Source organism: Dipodomys merriami, unplaced genomic scaffold (assembly GCF_024711535.1).
Source record: "Dipodomys merriami isolate MVZ:Mamm:240054 unplaced genomic scaffold, mDipMer1.0.p SCAF_153, whole genome shotgun sequence".
Taxonomy (NCBI): Eukaryota; Metazoa; Chordata; class Mammalia; order Rodentia; family Heteromyidae; genus Dipodomys; species Dipodomys merriami.
In genome coordinates this window covers 190,368-213,253 of record NW_027202860.1, presented here as the reverse complement: position 1 = coordinate 213,253, position 22,886 = coordinate 190,368, and the positions used below count along the sequence as shown (strand labels likewise).

Here is a 22,886-nt window from a genome sequence, read left to right as displayed (position 1 = left end):
TGCAGGGCTCTCAGCTCAACCCCCAGAAGCAAAAATTAAATAAATAAATACCACTATGTGCCTAAAAATGACACACAAAAAAAGCCTTCATCCAAGTCCCATCATTATTAGCTCAAGCCTCTATTTAATCCAAGCTACTCAGGAGGCCAAGATCCAAAGGTCCCAATGATGTCAATCAACCTTTCAAAAACTTGTAAAATAAGGTGAGTGTGGTTGTCATACCTGCAATACCAACACTTGAAAGAATGCAACAAGAGGATCTGGAGTTTGAGGCCAGCCTGGGCTACATGGTGAGACAAATAAGAAAAACAGGAGATAGGGGCTGGGAAGGTGGCTCAGTGGTAGAGCACTTGCCTTGCATGCATGAGGTCCTGGGTTCGATTCCTCAGCACCACATAAGCAAAAAAAAAAAAAGCTGGAAGTGGCGCTGTGGCTCAAGTGGTAAAGTGCTAGCCTTGAGCTGAAGAGCTGAGGGACAGCGCCCAGGCCCAGAGTTCAGGCCCCACAACCAGACCCAAAGAAAAAAAGAAGAAAAACAAGAAATAACTGGGATATAATCGCCAATGCTTCTGTGTGCATGTACTTGTTACAATGTCTTAAAATTTAAAGTATCTGAACAATTACACAATGCTATTTCTAATGAAAAGGGTAGACAACTCAAAATGATTCTGTTGAGAGAAAAATCTTTTTTTTTTTTTTTTTGGTTCCGGTCGTGGGGCCTGAACTCTGTGCCTGGGCGCTGTCCCTCAGCTCTTCAGCTCAAGGCTAGCGCTCTACCACTTGAGCCACAGCACCACTTCTGGTTTTCTAATGGTTTATTGGCGGTAAGAGTTTCACAGGGTTTCCTGCCTGGGCTGGCTTTGAACCATTATCCTCAGATCTCAGCCTCCTGAGAAGCTACGATTACAGGTGTGAGCTACCGGCACCCGGCACAATATTTAATTTAAAGCCTATGTGATAAACCAGGTGTGATAGCACATGCTTGTAATCCCACCTCTTAGGAGGATGAGGCAAGAGAGTCAAGAGGGCAGGGCAGCCCGGGCGACACTTAGTGCGACCTCATCTAAATTAATTAGCTAATTAAATACAAAGGATTTTATACTCAATAGTTTAAACTGAAGGAAACCACACTTACTTTAGATTATGAAAAATTATAGAAAAAGTTCTACCTGTTGATCAAATATTCATCTTTTGTCTTGTGATGAAATACAGGAATTGGAACACCCCAAACTCTTTGTCTTGATATACACCAATATGGCCGCCTGTCCATCATGTCCACCATGGCATTGAGTGCTGCTCCAGGGATGAACTTCACTGATTTTAACAATTCCTGCAATCAATTCATCAGTCAAATGAGAGAAAGCAAAATATATTTTGTATAACTGGCATCGCCTTTCCAACTGTAGTTTTCACTTGGATGCTTATACTGATCAACATGATCCCTACAAAACTACCCAAAACAAAACAAACCCAGGACTGAGAGCGGTAGCGCCTAGCAAGTACAAGGCCCTGAGTTCAACAATCAGTACAAGGAAGGAAGGAAGGAAAGGAGGGAGGGAGCGAGGGAGAGAAAATGAAAAAACAATTAGAGCCAATGGGGCAAATAAAAACAAAGCCACAAATTACTAACAAGAGTACATAGCCAGGGCTGGGAAGGTGGCTCAGTGGTAGAGCGCTTGCCTTGCAAGCATGAGGCCCTGGGTTTGATTCCTCAGCAAAAAGAAAAAAAGCTGGAAGTGGCACTGTGGCTCAAGTGTAGAGCGCTAGCCTTGAGCTGAAGAGCTGAGGGACAGCGCCCAGGCCCAGAGTTCAGGCCCCACGACTGGACCCAAAAAAAAAAAAAAAAAAAGGGTACATAGCCAGATATAAGTGCATGCCTATAATCCCAGCATTCAGAAGGTTGAGTTCAATACCAGCTTGGGGGTTACATAACAACAATGATCTAAAATCAGGTTTTACCCTAGATCAAAACTGGCCATAAAAAGCTTAATGTTAGCATATTTCATTAAACTACAGTATTTAAAATGCTGAAATAAGCTACTATTCTATGCTGACAAGTAAGAATTATATTATAACCTTATTTTATGTATCATAGTTTACAATTCAGAAGATACTGTCCCAAAGTTAACAGTTATCTGCTATTTATTCACCATCTATTGAGAACTCTCCCCCAAAAGTGTAAGCTACTAGCATTTCACTTCATTTGTCAACTACCAAAAGACTCATTTCTCAATACAAATTGGTAATAATCTCCAAAAATCCAAATATATTAATATTATAAGAATCTCTACTCATTAATAAAAGCAGCTTCCTATTTTTGAAATAAGTTTAAGTATTTTCCTAACTCATTTTTAACTGAAACACCTCATTCTCAAAACCTCTAGCACTACATACTAAATACTCTACAATTCCATTATTACTTGATTTAAAAAATCAAGGAGGGGCTAGGAATGTGGATTAGTGGTAAAGTATTTGCCTAGCATGCATGAAGCCCTGGGTTCAATTCCTCAGTACCACATACACAAAAAAGCCAGAAGTGACACTGTGGCTCAAATGGTAGAGTGCTAGCCTTGAGCAAAAGAAGAACAGAGACAGTGCCCAGGCCCTGAGTTCAAGCCCCAGGACTGGCAAAACAAAACAAAAACAAGAGTAAAATTGATGAAATGCAAATGACTAGATTTGATTTTTCTTACAGAATAAATATTGCTGTGTAAAGCTGCTGATAATGACACTGAAATGATGCTTTGGAGAGGCTTTATCAACTGTACATAGTAGTACATCCCTGTAATAGAGTACAAGTTCAAGGCTGGCCTGGGCTATATGGTAAGATTTTACCCTCCCAAATCTCTCAAAAAAAAAATTATTAACCAGAAGGCATGGTTACATATGCCTATGATCCTAGCACTCTAGAGACTAAGGAAGGAGTCTGAAGTTTGAAGCCAGTCTGGACTATAAAGACTCTGTCTCAAAAAAAAAAAGTTGGGGCTGGGAAGGTGGCACAGTGGTAGAGCGCTTGCCTTGCATGCATGAGGCCCAGGGTTCAATTCCTCAGCACCACATAAGCAGAAAAAAAAAGCCAGAAGTGGCGCTGTGGCTCACGTAGTAGAGTGCTAGCCTTGAGCTGAAGAGCTGAGGGACAGCGCCCAGGCCCAGAGTTCAGGCCCCACGACCGGACCAAAAAATAAAACAAAACAAAACAAAACAAAAAAGTCATTATGTTGAAATGTTTCCTGGAATAAATAAAAAAACAATATAAGAGAATAAATGCCCAATATTTACTTTAAAACAATCCAGTAGCTGGGTATAAAAAAGTAGGGTAGCTGGGCTTGGGTGGCTCACGCCTATAAATCCTAGATACTCAGGAAGCTGAGATCTGAGGATCAGGGTTCAAAGCCAGCCCAGGCAGGAAAGGCTGTGAAACTCTTATTTCCAATAAGCCACTTAACAATCCGGAAGTGGTGCTGTAGCTCAAGTGGTAGAGTGCTAGCCTTGAGCTGAAGATCTGAGGGACAGTGTCTAGGCCCAGAGTTCAAGCTCCATGACCGACAACAACAAAAAAAAAAGGTAGGGTATGGAGGAGGAGGGAATGAGAATTAGACAAAAGTTGATTATTGTTCAAGGTAGGTCATGAGAATCTAGCAATAAATTACCCTATAAGCGCCTCTGCCTTTTGTTTGTTTTGTTTTTGACATAAGGTAAAAAAATAGACTACTCTGGAACTCATGATTCTCCCGTGTTAGTCTTCCAAGTGCTGGGATGATGGCTAGGTACCATAATCCTGCCATTTCTACACGAAGCAACTGAAGATAATCTATGGGGGAAAATAAGCCTAACTAAAAGAACAAAAACAAAACAAAACAATTGTTTTGGTTTAAACATGTTACATCAGACTTAGATGTTCTACAACCAAAAGACTGTGCAGAGCTGCAAGTTACAAATGTTAGTACATACAAATAAGAAAATCTGCCTTTAAAGGACTGAAAAACCAAAAAACTATGTAACACACAAGTCTAGAAAATATAAACTGTTATGCACAACTTTTATCAAGGATCTCAAATTGCCAGACTAACCAACAACTCAAGACAATTACAGAAGAATCTTACCTGCAAGCTGTAGAACAAAATATGCTATAGCCCACTTAACAAAGCCATACTTGAGCTCCTTCATTCAGTTAAACCAAATTATTGTGGATGATAGGTACATATATAAAGATACACCCATCCAGATACATATATGTACTAAATGAAAGAGCTCAAACATGTATTAACTATTTAGAACACCAAACATGTATTAACTATTTAGAACATCAGTTATAAGGTATTGTTAACTTAAAGCAACAACTTTTTAAATGGATGGCAGTTACAATCCTAAGGAAATAAAAAGCTTAAATTACTTTATCAAACACCTATTATGTGTCACTGGGGTCCTCATTGAGATAGACATTACTATTGCTTTGATGTAGATGAGACCACAGGAACTGAAACTCTGGAAAGTTAAACTTGCTAAACTTGGTTCTGTGCTGATTTCTTCCTACTCTCATTATATTGCATAGGAAAATGACTGGACAAGGCACAGCTTTTTTTTTTTTTTTAATTGGTCATGGGGCTTGAACTCAGGGCCTGAGTGCCTTCTCTGAGATCTTATGCTCAAAGATAGTGCTCTACTTCTTTGAGCCACTTCGGGTTTTGGGGTGGTTAACTAAAGATAAGAGACTCCTGTCCAGGCTGGCTTTGAACTGCAATCCTCAGATCTCAGCCTCCTGAGTAACTAGGATTACAGGCGTGAGCCACCAGCTCTCTCACAGCCTTTTTAAGCTATGTATGTATAACCAAAGAATTAAGGTATAAGGTCCTTGCAGATCTAAAATGCTATGGGTTTAGGAATGCAATTACAGTAACAAAATCTCTATATGCAAACCCCATTATGACCTGTGCACTGCTGATTCTCCAAGAATGATAAATGCACCCCTTATAATAGAATGTTCTGTTACCTTTGCTGTAGTCTTAACATCTGCAATGTTGATAAACCACTGCTTGCTAGCACGAATGACCACTGGTTTTTTAGTCCTCCAGTCATAGGGGTAGCTGTGTGTCAGATTTTCCTCTTTCACCAAATTCTTTGCACTTTGAAGCATCTTTATAACTTAGAAAAAAATTAGATAAAATTGAAAATTCGAATAACACTTTAACACTACTAGAAACCACTAAATCTGAGCCAACAGATGCCCATAATTGTAGCCCCTTTTTAAATATCAAAGACATAATCTATGTATCTACTGGTGAAGAAAAGCTGAAAATGTAAAATCTTAATCAGACTCTAAATTATACCAATGCCATAGCTTTCATGATGGTACGTAATCTACCATTCTAAATGTGCAACTTAAAGTCATATTCTTTCATACCATGAGTCTTAAAGTGATCTCCAGGTACCAGAAGTAATCCAGATGTGGTGGACTGAACTATGCCACCTAAAAAGATTACCAACACTGGATCTATGAATGAAACCTTGTTTAATTGGGTCTTTGGAATTACATTAAAAAGAACTCGCACAAGATGAGAGTGCGCCCTAAGTCCAGTGACTGATGTCCTCCAAAGAAGAGGAGACAGAAACAGACAGAGAGCTGAGGACACAAGCCAACAGAAACAAAGAATGGTACATTGGCAGCTACAAACCCAAAGAGGCCAGGCACCTGCAGGAGCCTCAGAACCCTGGGTGAGCAAATGGTGATTCCTACATAGACTTCCAGAGGAATAGTTTTGCCAATACCTTCATTATATGTATCTAGTCTCCAGAATGTGAAAGAATGAATTTCTATTGGTTTTAGCCCTCAGATTTCTGCCAATTTGTTACAGTAGCCCTGAAAAAGTAATCCACCTGGTCAAATTAGCCTCAGTACTACTGTGGGCAAGGAAAGGGTTCCTAACATTCTGAAGAAAGGCAGAAAGACAATGCCAGCACGGAGAACATCCACGACCCTAACATAAAGCATGTGATAAGGTCAGTTCTGTGGGAGAGGAGCACCAGGGAGCGATTGTCTTATTCAGTCAATATGGAGCCTGCACCGAACTTTTATTCTCCCACAAAAGTCATGTCACTATTATCTTTGTTACCCTAAAATTGTATTACTCCCTGTTGCCTGTTTTGATTTTTTTGAATAAAGCCACCCTAAAGCAAAAGATAAAAAATTCCTAACCTCCATTTTACACCATGTAACCAGGACATGGAATGTATATCTATAAACCCAGCTCTTCAGAGTGCTGAGACTGAAGGACTGCAAATTTGAGGCCAGCCATGGCTACGCAGCAAGTTCCAGGCCAGCCTGAGCTATACAGTCAGATCTTGCCTCAAAAAACAAATGAAATACAGAGTGAGGTGGCTTACACCTATAATCTTAACTACTTGAGAGGCAAAAATTAGGAGGATCATGGTTTGAGGTCAAAAATATTAGCTAGATTCTTCTCAACAAATAAACAGGGCCTGGTGGTACATGCCTATAACCCAGGCTACATGGGAAGCCTAGGTAGGGAAGACTGCATAGGTAGAGGTCTGAGGCTTGCCCAGGCAAAATGCATAAGATCCCTATCTGAAAAATAACAATTATAAGAAGGGCTGGGGACATGGCTCAAGAGGTAGAGTGGCTGTCTCATAAGTATAAGGCCTTGAGTGAAAACTCTATAGTGCTACCAAAAGTAAATAAATAAGTAAATCATGTGGTTAAATAGACTCATTTTAGCTTTTATTTCTGTTGGAAGCATAAGGGAAAACAGCAAGAAAGGTTACTGCTGGCTGCTTCTTAGAAAATATATCTAAATTACCAAAAGGAGCAATACTTACCCACATCAGTTCCCTCTTCAAGGACAGCTTTCTTTTGAAGCTCAGGATGAGCATCATCTGTGAAAATCCCGTCTTCATCCACTAAACAATCCTACAAAGTGTCATTTTGAACAATTAATGCCATCAGAACATTCTGTCATATGACAATCGCTGATAAAACAACACATTTAAAATGTATCAGCTTAGTTTTGTCTACCGGGAAAACCTGAATACTTTTTATTAGGTCAGTAGAAATGTGTAAACTTTGAATATTTAAATCACTAAAGGAAAAATGTGTTCCTGATGCATATACCTAAGGTTTAATAACAAGGAGTAGCAAAACATACTAAAATATCTTTATCTGCTCTCTGATTTATACAACAGCCATAGTTTTTATCTATCAATCTATCCATCCATCTTTATCCATCTTTATCCATCCGTCCATCCATCTACTGGTACTGGTTTGAACTCTGGTCCTCAGGGCCTCTGATTCTTGGCTTTCTTGATTATGGCTGGCAACCTACTATTTTTTGCTGGTTAACTGAAGATGGAGTCTCCTAGACTTTCTACCCAAAATGGGTTTGAAACTTGATCCTTCAGAATCAGTTTCCTAAGTAGAAAGGATTACAGGTATGAGCCATTGGCTCTCAGCCATTTCTTCACTTTTTGAGAAAAACTTTCCAAGTAACCAAAGTGGGCAAAAATAAATTTGGAAAGTGCTGTTAGAAAAGAACAAAACAGGGGCTGGGAAGATGGCTCAGTGGTAGAGCGCTTGCCTTGCATGCCTGAGGCCCTGGGTTCGATTCTTCAGCACCACATAAACAAAATGAAAAAAGTGGCGCTGTGGCTCAAGTGGTAGAGCGCTAGCCTTGAGCTGAAGAGCTGAGGGACAGCGCCCAGGCCCAGAGGTCAGGCCCCACAACCGGACCCCCCCCCCCCCCAAAAAAAAGAAAAAAAATAGAACAAAACTGTCCTTTTCAACTAGTAAAATCCACTAGCTATTTATTGTGTCTGTAATAGGCTTATGAGGAAGTATCGATGCATGCCTCAGAGATACTGTGGGTTTGGCTCCAGATCACTACAGTAAACTGAATGAATATCACAGTGAGGCAATACTGTCTGCTACTAAGCTTATAACAGCATTATGTCTGAAACAATGTACATACCTTAATAAAAAATGTTTTAAGCCAGGTGCTGGTGGCTCATGCCTGTAATCCTAGCTATTCAGGAGGCTGACATCTGAGGGTCGTGCTTCAAAGAAAGCCTGGGCAGGAAAGTCTATGAGACTCATCTCCAATTAACCAGCAAAAAAACAGAAGTGGCAGTGGGGCCCAAAGTGCTAGAATACTAGCCTTGAGCTAAAGAGCTTAGGGACTGCACCTAGACCCTGAGGTTCAAGCCCCACAAGTGACCAAAACAACAACAGCAAAAAATACTATAGTACAAAAAAATACTAACGATCATCTGGGCTGCTTTACTGGTCAACACACTTTTGCCACAAATCTTCAATATGTAAAAATACTTAGCTGCAAAGCACAATAAAACAAGGCCTGTGTACTTATTTTTTTTAAAGCCCTTGTGTAAGATGTATTCTGTAATTCTAATTTTGTGCTGATTTTTTTTGTGCTAATTCCGGGGCATGTTTCCCAATTAGTATAAATTAATGAACTTTTAAGATATTGCACACACCTAAGCATTTCACAATTATTATGGGAAAATTATTACTAACAAGCAATAAAAATGTTAGGATTTATCGCTTTTATTCAGCAGCATAAAAAAATCTGAAAGAAAAAAAGAGGACTAGTACCATGGGCAGGTTGTGCTGAGATGCTACACTGTAATCTTCCATACCATGTGCTGGGGCTGTGTGAACCAATCCTGTGCCTTTTGCCATGGTCACATGATTTGCAGGCAACAGAGGAGAGACTTTTTCAGGATTTAAAGGATGACTACAAGTACCATTCTCTAAATCAACACCTGTGGGAAAAGAAAGCCATTATTAAGAATTATTTCATAGAGTTTTATCTATTTTAACTTAGCAAGAAGGCATCAAGTTACCATCTTTTTCTTTTCAAGCTAGGAATTAAAGCATTAAGCAGGAGCTTTACCACTGAGCTACATATCCAGTAGAACATGAGACTAAAAACACAGAATCTAAGTCTACTGAGGGGGCTCATGCCTGTGATGGCAACTATTTAGAAGACCAAGATCAGAAAGATGGCAACCAGCCCAGGCAAAAAGTTAGTGAGACTCCCATCTCACCCAAAAACTGGGCATGGAGTGCACATACCTGTCAGCCCAGATACATGGGAGATATAATTAGAAGGATTGTAGTCTACAATGGCATAGGCAAAAACAAACAAACAAAAACAACAAATGCACCACCTGACTTAAAAAATAACTAAAGTAGAGCCGGGCACTGGTGGCTCATGCCTGTAATCCTAGCTACTCAGGGGACTGGGAAGGTGGCTCAGTGGTAGAGTGCTTGCCTTGCATGTATGAGACCCTGGGTTCAATTCCTCCCCACCACATAAGCAGAAAAAGCTGGAAGTGGTGCTGTGGCTCAAGTGGTAGCACGTTTGCCTTGACTGAAGAGCTGAGGGACAGCACCCAGGCCCAGAGTTCAAGCCCCATGACCAGCAAAAATAAATAAAAAATAAAAATAAATAACTAAAGTAATGCCAGGCACTGGTGGCTCATACCTGTAATCCTAGCTACTCAGGAAGCTAAGATCTGAAATTGTGGTTCAAAGTCAGCAGGGGCAGGAAAGTCTGTGAGACTCTTTTTATTATTTTATTTTTTTTTATTTTTTGTGAACATACTGTACAGAGGGGTTACAATTACATTGTCAAGACAGTGAGTACATTTCTTATCAAGCATTGCAGCCTCCTCCTTTGTTTACCCTTCACATCCCTTCCCAGCCTCCCCCCGCCTCCCCACCCAATCCCCAAAATGTATTTTCAAGATGTATTGTAATAGAAATATTTAGATTCAATCTTTTTTTTTTTTTCCGACGGTCAGGGGGCTTGAACTCTGGGCCTGGGCACTGTCCCTGCGCTCTTCAGCTCAAGGTGAGTGCTCTACCACTTGAGCCACAGCACCACTTCCTGTGAGACTCTTATCTCCAATTAACCACCAGAAAACCAGAAGTGGAGCTGTGGCTCAAAGTGGAAAAGCACTTTGCCTTGAGCTAAAAGAGCTCAGGGAAGAGCGAAGGCCCTGTTCAAGCCCCATGACTGACAAAAAATAAAAAAATAAATTAAACAGTGTTGGGATCATAGCTCAAGTGATACTGTGCCTGACTAACAATAGTCCCAAGTTCAAATTCTAGTACAGCCAAAAATTTTGAAAGAAATTCTCTTCAGATGTGCTTCAGATGTACGTATATATATACATATATATATAATATGAATATATAATATTTTTTTCTTTTTTTTGTCAGTCATGGGGCTTGAACTCTGGGCCTGGGTGCTGTCCTTCAGCTCTTCAGCTCAAGGCTAGCGCTCTACCACTTGAGCCACAGCACCACTTCCGGCCTTTTCTGCTTATGTGGTGCTGAAGAATCAAACCCAGGGCTTCATGCATACAAGGCAATCACTCTACCACTGAGCCACCTTCCCAGCCCCATATATTATATTTTAATCAAAATAAACCTCTCTTGCTCTATCCTTCCCCATTCTCTCATTCTAATATTGGTAACACCTTTTAATGAGATTCCTTAGGTCATCTTCAATAGAAATAAAAGGTCTTATAGCATGGCTCAAGGAACAAAGCACCTGTGTAGCATATGAGAAGTCCTGCGTTCAATCTTCAGTGCAACAACATCAAAAGATTCTTTTAATCTTGACATTTCATTTAATAATCTATTGCTTAGTAGATTTAGTTGAAACTTGAACACTAGGCAAAAAGGCTTGAGAAGAAAACTGACTGTTGGCTATAAAGCCTCCCTTTGTGAAGAAAACCACAGGCTCTCCTTGTAGTTCAATTTGGCTGGCCTGGAATTTTGTTCCTAGGAAGACATTAGCAAACCTACATACTGCAGAATCCTTTTTTTCCAAATAATCGATAAAATCTTAAAGAAGAAAATTGGTAACCATTGTTTTTAGATAAGTCTACTCCAGTTTTCATATGAATTTCTTTCTATAATTTTCATTAAGCCTAGTCCTTTGAGCCTATGCTATACTCTCCAAGGGTTTTTTTACGTATGAAAATTAAAGGTTTGAACCGGGCGCTGGTGGCTCACACCTGTAATCCTAGCTACTCAGGAGGCTGAGATCTGAGGATCGCGGTTCAAAGCCAGCCCGGGCAAGAGAGACCGTGAGACTCCTATCTCCAATAAACCACCAGAAAACCGGAAGTGGTGCTGTAGCTCAAGTGGTAGAGAGCACTCGCCTTGAGCTGAAGAGCTGAGGGACAACGCCCAGGCCCAGAGTTCAAGCCCCACGACCGACCAAAAAAAAAAAAAAAAGAAAATTAAAGGTTTGGGGGGAGGTGGGTAGGGAAGGGATGGTAGGGGAAAAACAAAGGAGGGGTAACAATGCTTGATAGGAAATGTACTCATTACCCTACTCATGCAACTGTAACCCCTCTGTACAGTATCTTTACAATAAAAAAAATATATATATATATGAAAGAAAATTAAAGGTTTGAGAAAAGCAGATTTAATGTATTAACTTTCTTTGTATCTACCCCTCTAATAGTCTCTCTGAGACTTCTGCTACCTACCACAAAGATCTCTAATGACAAATCAGACACAATTCCTATTTTTCTAGAAATAAATTCTATCTCATGCAAATTATCCTATTTTCACTATTCCTACTACTGTACCAGCTTCTTTTGTTAGAAATGAGAAGTATATACAAACTGGGGTCAAATCATACTCTGCAATGTGATAGCTTAAGACAATATAACAATTCTCTGTTCAGTAATAATTTCAAACAATTATGTGCTTTAGACAAAATATATCTGTATTTTTTTTGGAGGTCCGGTCATGGGGCCTGAACTCTGGGCCTGGGTGCTGTCCCTCAGCTCTTCAGCTCAAGGCTAGCGCTCTACCACTTGAGCCACAGCGTCACTTCCAGCTTTTTTTTTTAATCTGCTTATGTGGTGCTGAGGAATTGAACCCCGGGCTTCATGCATGCAAGGCAAGCGCTCTACCACTGAGCCACCTTCCCAGCTCAGATATCTGTATTTTTTTTTGGGGGGGGGGGGGGGGTGGTCCGGTCGTGCGGCCTGAACTCTGGGCCTGGGCGCTGTCCCTCAGCTCTTCAGCTCAAGGCTAGCGCTCTACCATTTGAGCCACAGGGCCACTTCTGCCCTTTTTTTTTTTCTGCTTATGTGATGCTGAGGAATCGAACCCAGGGCCTCATGCATGCAAGGCAAGCACTCTACCAATGAGCTACCTTCCCAGCCTAGCCCCTAACTTTTTGATGAAGCCTTTAATAACCTTCTGCATTAAAAAAGTGTATGTGTGGGAGATATGAATATATGAAGGTTGAGGGCAGGAGATATAAGCCTATAATCCCAGGAAACTGAGACAGAGGATCACAGAGGCTATCTTAAGCAACTTAGCAAAACCCTCTCTCAAAATAAAAATAAAAAAGCATGTTGCTCAGTGGTATAGTACTTGTCTAGAATGCTGGAGCATTCTAGGCCCTGGGATCAATTAAAAAAGAAGTATTAGGTCCTCTAACTAACCTATTGTACAAAAAAAGATAAAATGTTCTTAAAACAGCAAAGCATGGAGCACACACTTGTAATCTCAGTGCTCAGGGAGGCTGAAGAGGATTACAAATTCAAAGCTGGTCTGGGCTAAACAGTGCTAGTCCAACTAAGGTTACTTAGTAAGTCCCTATCTCCAAAATCACAAACAAAAAACAATCTTAAACATTCTGTAAATTCTTTCTTCCTTTTGATGTCACTATTTTGCTAACGTAATTTGTTTATAGTTCTAACTTAAATATAAACTCACATCAGAAATGAATTTAAAGGACTTTTCCATTTACTTAGGTAGTCTTTCCATTTTCTGTATGATGCTCAAGCACTTTTTGCTTTAGTGAGCTTTTTGCCTCGGCTTGGACCCTGATTCTATTTACTGCGATTTCTGCATAACTGGGATGAAAGGAGCAGCCAAACCCAGCCTTTAATGGTTGAGACAAGGTCTCAGGAATTTTTTACCTGGTACTTGCCTCAAATCACGTTCCTGATATCTACCTCCTGAGCAGCTAGGATTATAGGCATGAGCTATCATGTCTGGCTTTTTTTTCTTTCTTTTATCTATATCATCGTTTTTTAGCAATAAAAATATACCATTAAAGATCACATATAATTTTAAACTTTCCCAGACTTCCAAAGTAGTATTTCAAAATCAGTCAGTATGTTAAAACCTCAAATTATTTACAAAGAAGTCTTCTGGTAGAATGAATACTGTATCTTTGGAATGACTTACACAATTTGTTCAATTCTTACTAAAATGACATTCTAAAAAATAAGCTTTAGGGGCTGGGAAGGTGGCTCAGAGGTAGAGCGCTTGCCTTGCATGCATGAGGCCCTGGGTTCGATTCCTCAGCACCACATTAAAAAAAAAAAGCCGGAAGTGACACTGTGGCTCAAGTGGTAGAGCGCTAGCCTTGAGCTGAAGAGCTGAGGGACAGCGCCCAGGCCCAGAGTTAGGCCCCACGACTGGACCCAAAAAAAAAAAAAGCTTTATTGTCTTTCTTGCAGCTTGTATTAAATCAGAAAAGAACAATTCTATTAGCCTGGCACGAATGGCTCATGTCTGTAACCCTAGCTACTCAGGAGGCTGAGATCTGAGGATCACACTTCAAAGTCAACCCAAATAGAAAAGTCCATTAAGCTCTTATCTTCAGTTAACCACCAAAAGCCGAAGTACTACTGTAGCACAAGTAGCAGAATGCCAGCCTTGAACAACAAAGCTCAAGGAGAATGCCCAGGCCCTGAGTTCAAGCTCAGAAAAGGCATCACCTATACACCCACACCCACACACACCCCACACACACACACATACATACACACTCGCACGCACGGGCTGGGAAGGTGGTTCAGTGGTAGAGTGCTTGCCTCGCATGCATGAGGCCCTGGGTTCGATTCCTCAGCACCACATAAGCAGAAAAAGCTGGAAGTGGCACTGTGGCTCAAATGGTACAGCACTTGCCTTGAGCTGAAGAGCTCAGGGACAGTGCACAGGCCCAGAGTTCAGGCCCCACAACCAACAAAAAAAACAAAAAACACACAAAAAAATCAATTTAACAATTCTGCATAAAATTTTATGAAGTAACTACTAGATTTTTGCCAGAAATAATCTTATACCTAGTGCCTCTGTCAATATTTTCCTATACTTTAAACACATTAACTTATATTCTCCCTCAAAGAATCATGTAAAATAGTGTCTAATGTAGAAAGCGAGAAAACTATATGTAATCTGCTTCAATTTACCAGGGAAATGTTCAACAAAGTAATGAACTCAAATCAACCTAATATTTTAATGACTGTGACAGTCAGACTAGCCTAAATCTTTACCTTCAAATGTTGAAATAACCTCAAATGTTGTGTCCAAAGTAGAAGAAATAGCTGCTACTTTATCTGCAGCCACTATGTAGAGGTCTCCGGAAGTAGAACATTTCACAAGAGCATACCTAACATAAAATTTGAGAAGAAAATTACTAGCAATGAAAAAAAGACAAGCCACAGCTAACAACTGAGTTTTTAATATTGTTTTAGAAAAACAAACTTCGGTTAAACAATACTACTTGCAAGCCAGGTACCAATGGTTCAATGCATGTAATCCTAGCTAGTTGGAAAGCTGAGATGAGGGCAGAGGTTTGAGAGCAGTCTAACATGAGACCCCTTCTCAACCAATCGCTGGATACCATGGTAGGTACCTGGTCTTCCTAGCTAAGGAGGAGGCCAAGATCAGGAGTATAGTAACTCCATGACAGCCTGGACAGAAAAGTTCATGAGTCTCCATTTCAACAGATATTACAGATATTCAACAGTGATATTACATGTCTTCTCAGCTCTGGGAAGAAGACTGTGTGGTCCAAGCATGCTCTCAGGCAGGAAAGAAGACTCCATCTCTAAAATAACCAGGGCAAAAGAAGGGCTGGAGGTGTGACTCAGCAGTAGAATGACTGACTGCTCAGCAAGCCTGAGTCCCTGAGTTCAAACTCCAGTACTGGTGAAATAAAAAGCACTACTTTCAAACCACTCCACACTTCATGTTTCATGTTCCAAAGAAAGCTAGGTCTTAAAAGGAATCATCTGTGAATTAATAAAATCTATACAAACATAGTATATTATAATTCATTCGATTTTTAAAGGGATAATAAGGAGAAAATAAGTTCAACATAATGCGAATGGTGGCATGATTCCTATTTGTAGACTAAAAATGTAATAATATACCTACTTTGCTTCTGGCATATAGCACACGGCCTGATTTGCTGGAATTGTCCAAGGCTGGGTGGTCCAGATTAAAACACTAATAGGAGATGAACCATCTGTGAAAATAACATCATAACTGTTAGCAAATAATACAATTTCATAGTTTGAATAAATCCAAGGAAATAAACCTTACCTGTAAGTGGTGCTAATTTAGGAGAAGGTTCTAAGAGAGGGAATTTTACATAAATTGAACGACTGACATGCTCAGGATTATATTCAAGTTCTGCTTCAGCCAAAGCAGTCCTAAGGTTTAAAAACATCAAACATAAATAAGGAAATGTCATCAATTTCTCACACTCTTCCACTGAGCCACCTTCCCAGCCCTCTCTACTTTAATTACCAACAAACACATATGTACCTTGATGAAGGAGACCAAAACACAGGCTTGTAAGATCGATAAACTAAGCCCTAAAAGACAGAAATACTAGAATAAAGCTGAAAGTTTGTGATTCATACTTTAATATGGTGAAGAAAAGAGAAATCTTTTATTACCTTGTCATACATCTGGTAAAAAACTCTCAACTGTTTGGCCTCATACTCTCTATCAAAAGTGTGGTAGCAATTATTCCAATCCGCCATTATTCCCCAGCGGGTAAACGCTGCTTTCTGCTTTGCAATGGCCGCTTTAGCAAATGATCTAGCTAAAAAGAAAGGGAAAGAGAAAGAAAGGAAAAGGAAAGGCTTTTGAAAGCCAATAACTTTGAAAAAATGTTTCTTGGGGCTTTCTTTTTCTCTTTTTTTCCCTGTTCCTAGGGCTTCAACTGGGCCTGGGTACTGTCCATGACCTTCTTTTACTCAAGGTAGTACTCTACCATTTGAGCCACAGCACCACTTCCAGCTTTTTCTGAATAGTTTATTGGAGATAAGAGACTCACAGACTTTTCTGCCCTGGCTGGCTTGGAACCATGATCCTCAGATCTCACCTACCTGAGTAGCTAGTATTACAGCCTGGGTAATTATTATTATTATTTTTGTGTGTGTACAGTTTTTTTGGGGGGAGGGGAGGTCCAGTCGTGGGGCCTGAACTCTGGGCCTGGGCACTGTCCCTCAGCTCTTCAGCTCAAGGCTAGCACTCTACCACTTGAGCCACAGTGCCACTTCCGGCTTTTTTTCTTTTTGCTTATGTGGTGCTGGGGAATCGAACCCAGGGCCTCATGCATGCAAGGCAAGCGCTCTACCACTGAGCCAACTTCCCAGCCTATGTGTGTACTGTTTTTTGCAATATGGTCTCATGATGAAGCCCAGGCTGGCCTGAAATTCCCTATGTACTGATATTACAGGGGCACATAATCACGATGATAATCCTAGCTAATCAGGAGGATAAGATCTGGAGATTACAGTGTAGAGCAAATCCCAGGGAACAAATTCAGGAGACTCTTATCTCTAATTAAATAGCAAACCATCAGACCTGGATGTGAGGCTCAGATGGTAGAGCATCAGCTATGAATGAAAAAAGCCTGGACAGAGTGTGAGGCCTTGAGTTCAAGTCCTAGTACCAGCATGCACATAAAGAAAAATCTTTATAATTATATCCAAATACATACAGTAGACAAGAAAACTTCCTTTCTAGCCAAATCTACTGAAAGGATCACGAATAAAATAAGCTATTAATTTTTAAAAATGAGTTCTTGTAATTTGGTTGATTGGTTGTTTTTTTCTGAGGCAAGAATCTCCCCATGACGCTCAGGTGGCCTCATCCCCACAATTCTGAGTTAGCCTCCAGGAATGCTAGGAATACAAGTATGTACCATAATGCCCAGCTTTAAAATACATGTATTTTATTTTATGGTTGTAATACACTTTAAAATTTTTGGTTGAGGCTGGACACCACTGGTTCATACCTATAAACCTAATTACTCAGGAGGCTGAGATTTGAGGATCAAGGTTCAAAGCCAGTCCAGGCAGGAGACTTATCTCCAATTAGCCACTAAGAAAAGCCAGAAGTAGAGTTGTGGTTCATGTGACAGAGCACTAGACTTGAGCAAAAAGGTCAGTGACAGCACCCAGGCCAACAGTTCAAGTTCCAGGATTGGCACACACAAAAAGATAATAGTTTGATTTTTTTGTAATCCATGTATCTTAGAAGTGACTTGTGATTCAGAACGTGAGATGAGACACCAAGCTCTATATAGTAAAATGAACACTAAAGTAAGTTGTAATAAAATAAAAGTCTCTACACAACTGAAGGGTTGCAATGGATAGATTCACAAGGTTTCACCTTCAGTCTATAAACAGAAATGCTCAAGAGAATCAATTGGAAGATTTTGTTTCCTCTAACATGTAATAGTTCCCAACAGATCTCATTACAGCAAACCAAAACAAAAGTCCTTCTGGTAAAATCCTGACTTTTCCAAGGGAATTAAGCATGTACAAAATCATTTTAAAAGAACAAACAGAGATTATGTACCTTTTTCTCTAATTTCCATAGCTGAAAGATTTTGAGCTTTTCCACCAAGTTCTGATAGTATTTTTAGTTCAATGGGCAAACCATGGCAATCCCAACCAGGCACAAAATGGATTTTAGAGCCTCTCATCATGTGAAATCGATTGGCTATGTCTTTCAAAATCTGCAAAGATCAAATGACAATCAACATCTACATAGAAAGCATGTGGCTCATAATGCAAAAACATTTTAAAATAAAGTCCAGCAGAACTGGTGGCTCATGCCTGTAATCCTAGTTAATCAGAAGGCTGAGATCTGAGGATTCAAAGCCAGCTTGGGTAGGAAAGTCTGTGAGACTCTCATCTCCAATTAGCCACCAAAAAACTAGAAGTGGTGCTGTGGTTCCATGTGGTAGAGTGCTAGCCTTGAGCAAAAGAGCTCAGGGGCAGTGCCCAGGCCCTGACTTCAAGCCACACAATGGACAAAAAAATAAAAATAAAGTCTAATTTTAAAAGAACATATAAGATAAACTATTAAGTCTAATACAAATGCTACATAAACACAGAGGTAACAAATATGTGAGTTTTTAAAATCTGAGGCACCACACTGGTAATGAACAAAGTGATGACTACAACATGATCCTTGTACTTAAGGACTCAAAAAGTCTGATAAAGGATATAACATCAGTTAACATAGCTATTCACAGGATGCTATTAGAACAACAAGCTGGGTGCTGGTGGTTCACATCTGTAATCCTAGCTATTCTGGGAGTCTGAGATCTAAGGATCATAGTTGAAGCCAGCACAGGCAGGAAATTTCATGAGATTCTCATTTCCAATTAATCACCAAAAAGCTGGGAGTGGAGCTGTGGCTCAAGTGGTAGAGAGCTAGTCTCGAGCAAACAAGCTCAGGGACAGCCCACAGGCCCAGAGTTCAAGCTCTAGGATTGGCACAAAACAAACAACAACAAAAAAACTAGTCACTCATATCAAGAGTCAGAAAGATTTTACACTAAAGGAAAATGATAATAGATAACCAACTCTGGGATGCTAGAAGTATTAGACTTACCTGATAAAGATTTTAAAGCAGGCATAATAAGAATATTCTTTTTTTTTGTTGTTGGTGGTGGTGGGGCTTGAACTATGGGCCTGGGCGCTCTCCCTTAGCTCTTCAGCTCAAAGCTAGCACTCTTCCATTTAAGCCACAGAGCCACTTCTGGTTTTCTGAATGGTTGTTTATTGGAGATAGGTCTTCCGGACTTTTGTGCTCGGGCTGGCTTTGAACCACAATCCTCAGATCTCAACCTCTACACTAGCTAGGATTACAGGTGTAAGCCACTGGCACCCGGCATAATAAGAATATGTGAAATATATGAAAAAGTAGCAATCATGGGCAAAGAACAAAAGTCTCAGCAAAGAAATGGAAGAGAGAAATACCCCCCGAACCTTTTTAGTTTATATGCCAATATAAATTTACATAATTATAATATGCTCTTTTGTGTCAAGTATTTAAATAATATTTTCCTTCCAATTTCATAATCTAAATTATCATTACCTTATTTAAAGCATGTCCAACATGAGGGTCACCATTTGCATAAGGAGGTCCATCATGTAGACAAAATTCTTTCTTAACTTTTCGTTCTCTTTGCCATGAGTAAAGTTCTGAAAACCCACATTTCTGTTAAAACAAACAAAACAAAAATGTCTAAACATCATAAAAATCATACAACAGAATAGCAGCTATTACATGCTTAATTCTTTTTTTTTGGGGGGGGGGTCTGGTCGTGGGGCCTGAACTCTGGGCCTGGGCGCTGTCCCTCAGCTCTTCAGCTCAAGGCTAGTGCTCTACCAGTTGAGCCACAGCACCACTTCTGGCTTTTTTTCTTTTTGCTTATGTGGTTCTGGGGAATCGAACCCAGGGCCTCATGCATGCAAGGCAAGCGCTCTACCCCTGAGCCACCTTCCCAGCCCCTACATGCTTAATTCTTACCTCATCCCAATCTATTGGTTTCTAAAATATAAACGGTATAAGTTTCTGAAATGCACACCTGATGATTCTCTTAAAACTTTTCAGTAGTTTCCCTGCAGACTTCAGATTAAACCCTAAGCTCAGTAAGACACACACTTTACAAAGCTTAACAGTACTATTCAATTTTTGGACCGCGTATCAGCACTCCCTCACTCTTCAATCTAGCAGGGCCATAGGACATGTACCTCCCACATCTCATTCTTGTTATTCTTTGATCTCAATACTTGCTACTCCCTAAATTTTGATCAACACACTAAAGTCCTACACCCCTTTCCTACCATGATGCTGCTGGCCAAGTCAGGTAAAGACCTGTTTCATTTGAAAAAAAAAAGTTACAATATCTATCTATAGGGTAAGTGTAAAGATTAACTGAGAGAACATCACAAATGGTCATACTTCTTGGTATATAGATGGCACTAGATAAAAATACCTTAAACAAGAATTAGGAAAGAGGAAGTGGCGCTGTGGCTCAAGTGGTAGAGCATTCGCCTTGAGCTGAAGAGCTGAAGGACAGCACCCAAGCCCAGAGTTCAAGCCAAACGACGGACAAAAAAAAAAAAAAAAAGAATTAGGAAAGAAACAAACAAAAACAAAGAACTGGGCAGGGGTACAGCTGCATGGTAGAGTGCCTGTCTATCAAGCTGTCTATCAGAATGCTGGGAGCCTAGCTACTCCAGGCTGAGATCTGTGAATGATGGCTCCAAGTCAGGGGGCAGACAAATCTTGGAGAATCTAATATCCAGTTAACAAGCAAAAAGATGAAATAGATGTATGGCTCAAATGGTAGAGCACCAGCCTTGCACAAAAAGGGAGAGCAAAAGGCCCTGAGTTCAATCCCGCCAACACAGAAGATATCTATCTATGTCCATCTGGAATGTCACCCTGGGTTTGATCCGCAGCACAGAAGGGGAAAAAAAAAGGTCATAAAGGAAACTTAGGATCGTGAACTGTCCTAAGACTAGGCTAAAGCACACCAGAATGCCGGGTGACCAGGCATTACAGAAACTAAAAACTCGACCTCTCCCTCAGTAACTTCAGTGTAAGCAGGAGACGCACAGCCTACAGTGCCTGGAAGCGCCGCTGCCGTGTCCTCGGGCAGTCAAGGGTGGGCTTCGCGCTTCGCTTACGCTCCACCGCGTTCACCACGGTTCGTTTGGACTAGTGCCAGGAGCCCCTCCCTGCACGGCCCGTGCTGGAAACGGGGCGACGCTCCGCAGACTCGCAAAGGGGCACCCCGGCTCCCGGAGGCCCCGCGGGGGAAGCGGCCCCCACTGAGTGGGCCGTCCGCCCCGGAGAAAGCCGGCGGGAGCCCGGTGACTCCGGCCCGGCGCCCAGCCCGCGCTCCCGGTGTGGCTCCCGCGGGCCCCACGCCGCCGGTACCTGCTGGATCTCCAGCTCCGTGTCCGGCTGCTGGCGGCCCAGCAGCTTCATGGGGAAGGCGGTCTGCGGCAGCAGCACCGTGTCCCGGTATTTGCTGCTGTTCGGGCTGGTCAGCTGGTTATTGGCGCCGGTGACCGAGCGCACCAGAAGCCTCCGCGTCGTCCCCAGCCACCCCAGGCGACACGGGAAGCGGGGCGGGCCCCACAACCTCCCGGCCGCGGCCAGAGCCGCAGCCCCCGGCCCGCGCGGGTACAGCCCCCAACGCATGGCCGGGCAGGGCAGGCCGCACCCCCTCACCCCCGAATGCGGGGCTCCTCCGGGCTCCCACCGCGGGTCTGAAGGCAGAGGACCCTCCCCCTCCCCAGAGCCTGGACCAGACGCCCCGCCGTGCGCAGGCGCTCCGGGCTGCAAGGGCGGGCCCGGAGCTGGCTGCCTCCCCGGGTCAGCCAAGTCAAATCTAATCCGGGTCTTTGTTGCGGCCGAGGGGGGGCGTGGCGGCACCAAGGGGCGGGGCAAGGGTGGTTCCCCAGCCCCCCCCTTCTAATCAGAGTGCCTGGCTTTCAAATATGGAAATATTGAGTCGGGGGCGAGTGGCTCACACCTGTAATCCTAGCTACTCAGGAGATTGCGATCTGAGGATGGCTGTTCAAAGCCAGCCCGGGCAGGAAAGTCCGTGAGAGTCTGATCTGGATCCAATTAACCACCAGAAAACCTGAAGTGGTGCTGTGGCTCAAGTGGTAGACTGCTTGCTTTGAGCTGAAGAGCTCAGGGATAGTGCTCAGGCCCAGAGTTCAAGCCCCAGACCCACAAAAAAATAAAATAAAAATAAACAAATATGGAAATATTCAATATGTTCACGATATTACTTCTATATCATAATTAATTAAAAATGTATATATAGCCAGGCATGATAGTGAAGCAGGAGGTTTGCAATTAAGTAAGCTAGTCTGTCCTCCCTCCAAAAAAGAAAAAAATTGAAGTTTTTAGGACTCAAATGAAAGTTTAGGCATGGGGATGCAGCTCAGTGGTAGAATGCTTGCCTAGCAGGTACCAGAAGCTCAGTTTGATTTCTAGATTCCTAGCACTGTACACACACACACACACACACACACACACACACACACACACACACACACACACACACACACACACACACACACACACAGGCCAGCTCCAGTGGCTCACGCCTGTCATTCTAGCTAATCAGGCGGCTAAGATCTGAATATAATAGTTCAAAGCCAGCCAGAGCAGCAAAGTAATTACCCACCAGAAAACGGGAAGTGGCACTGTGGCTCAAGTAGTAGGGTGCTAGCCTTGAGCCTAGAGTTCACAGACAGCGCCCAGGCTCTGAGTTCATGCCCCACAAAAAACAACAACAACAAAAAAAACAAGAATACATTTTACATTCTTTTCATTCTGTCTTCTAAATTGGATATGCATTGCATCTCTGTCTGGACTCGTCTCAAGAACTCAACAGGCATTTATAGATAAATGGTAAACTTCCTTCTCCCTCGATTCAAATTTGGTATCTTCATTTCTTACATTGGAGGTACTCTTTGATGGAATTCTTGGCCTAATGTAGTTTGTCACCGTCCTGAACCACGACACAACTGCAACCGGTGTGGTTTGTCTCTAATTACCAGGGTGGGAGTTCCCGAAGAGCATGTAGGAAGGAATTAAAACTGATGACCAACCTGGCAAAAATGCCAAGGGATGTTGATCTTATGAAAACAAAGCTGACAGTTCTGAAGACTACAGTGAAGCAAGTCGTTGAAAACCAAAACCAAACTGCTGTTCATTTGGAGCATACACCGAAGCCCGC

The 22,886-nt window shown here is 41.7% G+C and overlaps 1 protein-coding gene across 1 annotated transcript in view; it reads right to left on the bottom strand.

Moving 5' to 3' along the window:
- The window catches only part of Iars2 (isoleucyl-tRNA synthetase 2, mitochondrial), a 48,262-nt gene extending 26,859 nt beyond the window's left edge, over nt 1–21,403 (bottom strand). Inside the window, exons 1-12 of the mRNA XM_070022770.1 lie at nt 21,065–21,403; nt 19,211–19,333; nt 17,681–17,840; nt 15,766–15,914; nt 15,632–15,681; nt 15,407–15,516; nt 15,239–15,329; nt 14,353–14,468; nt 8,621–8,790; nt 6,835–6,925; nt 4,991–5,142; nt 1,170–1,330 (exon numbers count right to left, since the gene is read on the bottom strand). Of these exons, the coding sequence (XP_069878871.1) occupies nt 1,170–1,330; nt 4,991–5,142; nt 6,835–6,925; nt 8,621–8,790; nt 14,353–14,468; nt 15,239–15,329; nt 15,407–15,516; nt 15,632–15,681; nt 15,766–15,914; nt 17,681–17,840; nt 19,211–19,333; nt 21,065–21,331 (1,640 nt within the window). The 5' untranslated portion in view covers nt 21,332–21,403. The remainder of the gene's footprint in view (nt 1–1,169; nt 1,331–4,990; nt 5,143–6,834; nt 6,926–8,620; nt 8,791–14,352; nt 14,469–15,238; nt 15,330–15,406; nt 15,517–15,631; nt 15,682–15,765; nt 15,915–17,680; nt 17,841–19,210; nt 19,334–21,064) is intronic.
- Nucleotides 21,404–22,886: the final 1,483 nt, after the last annotated feature.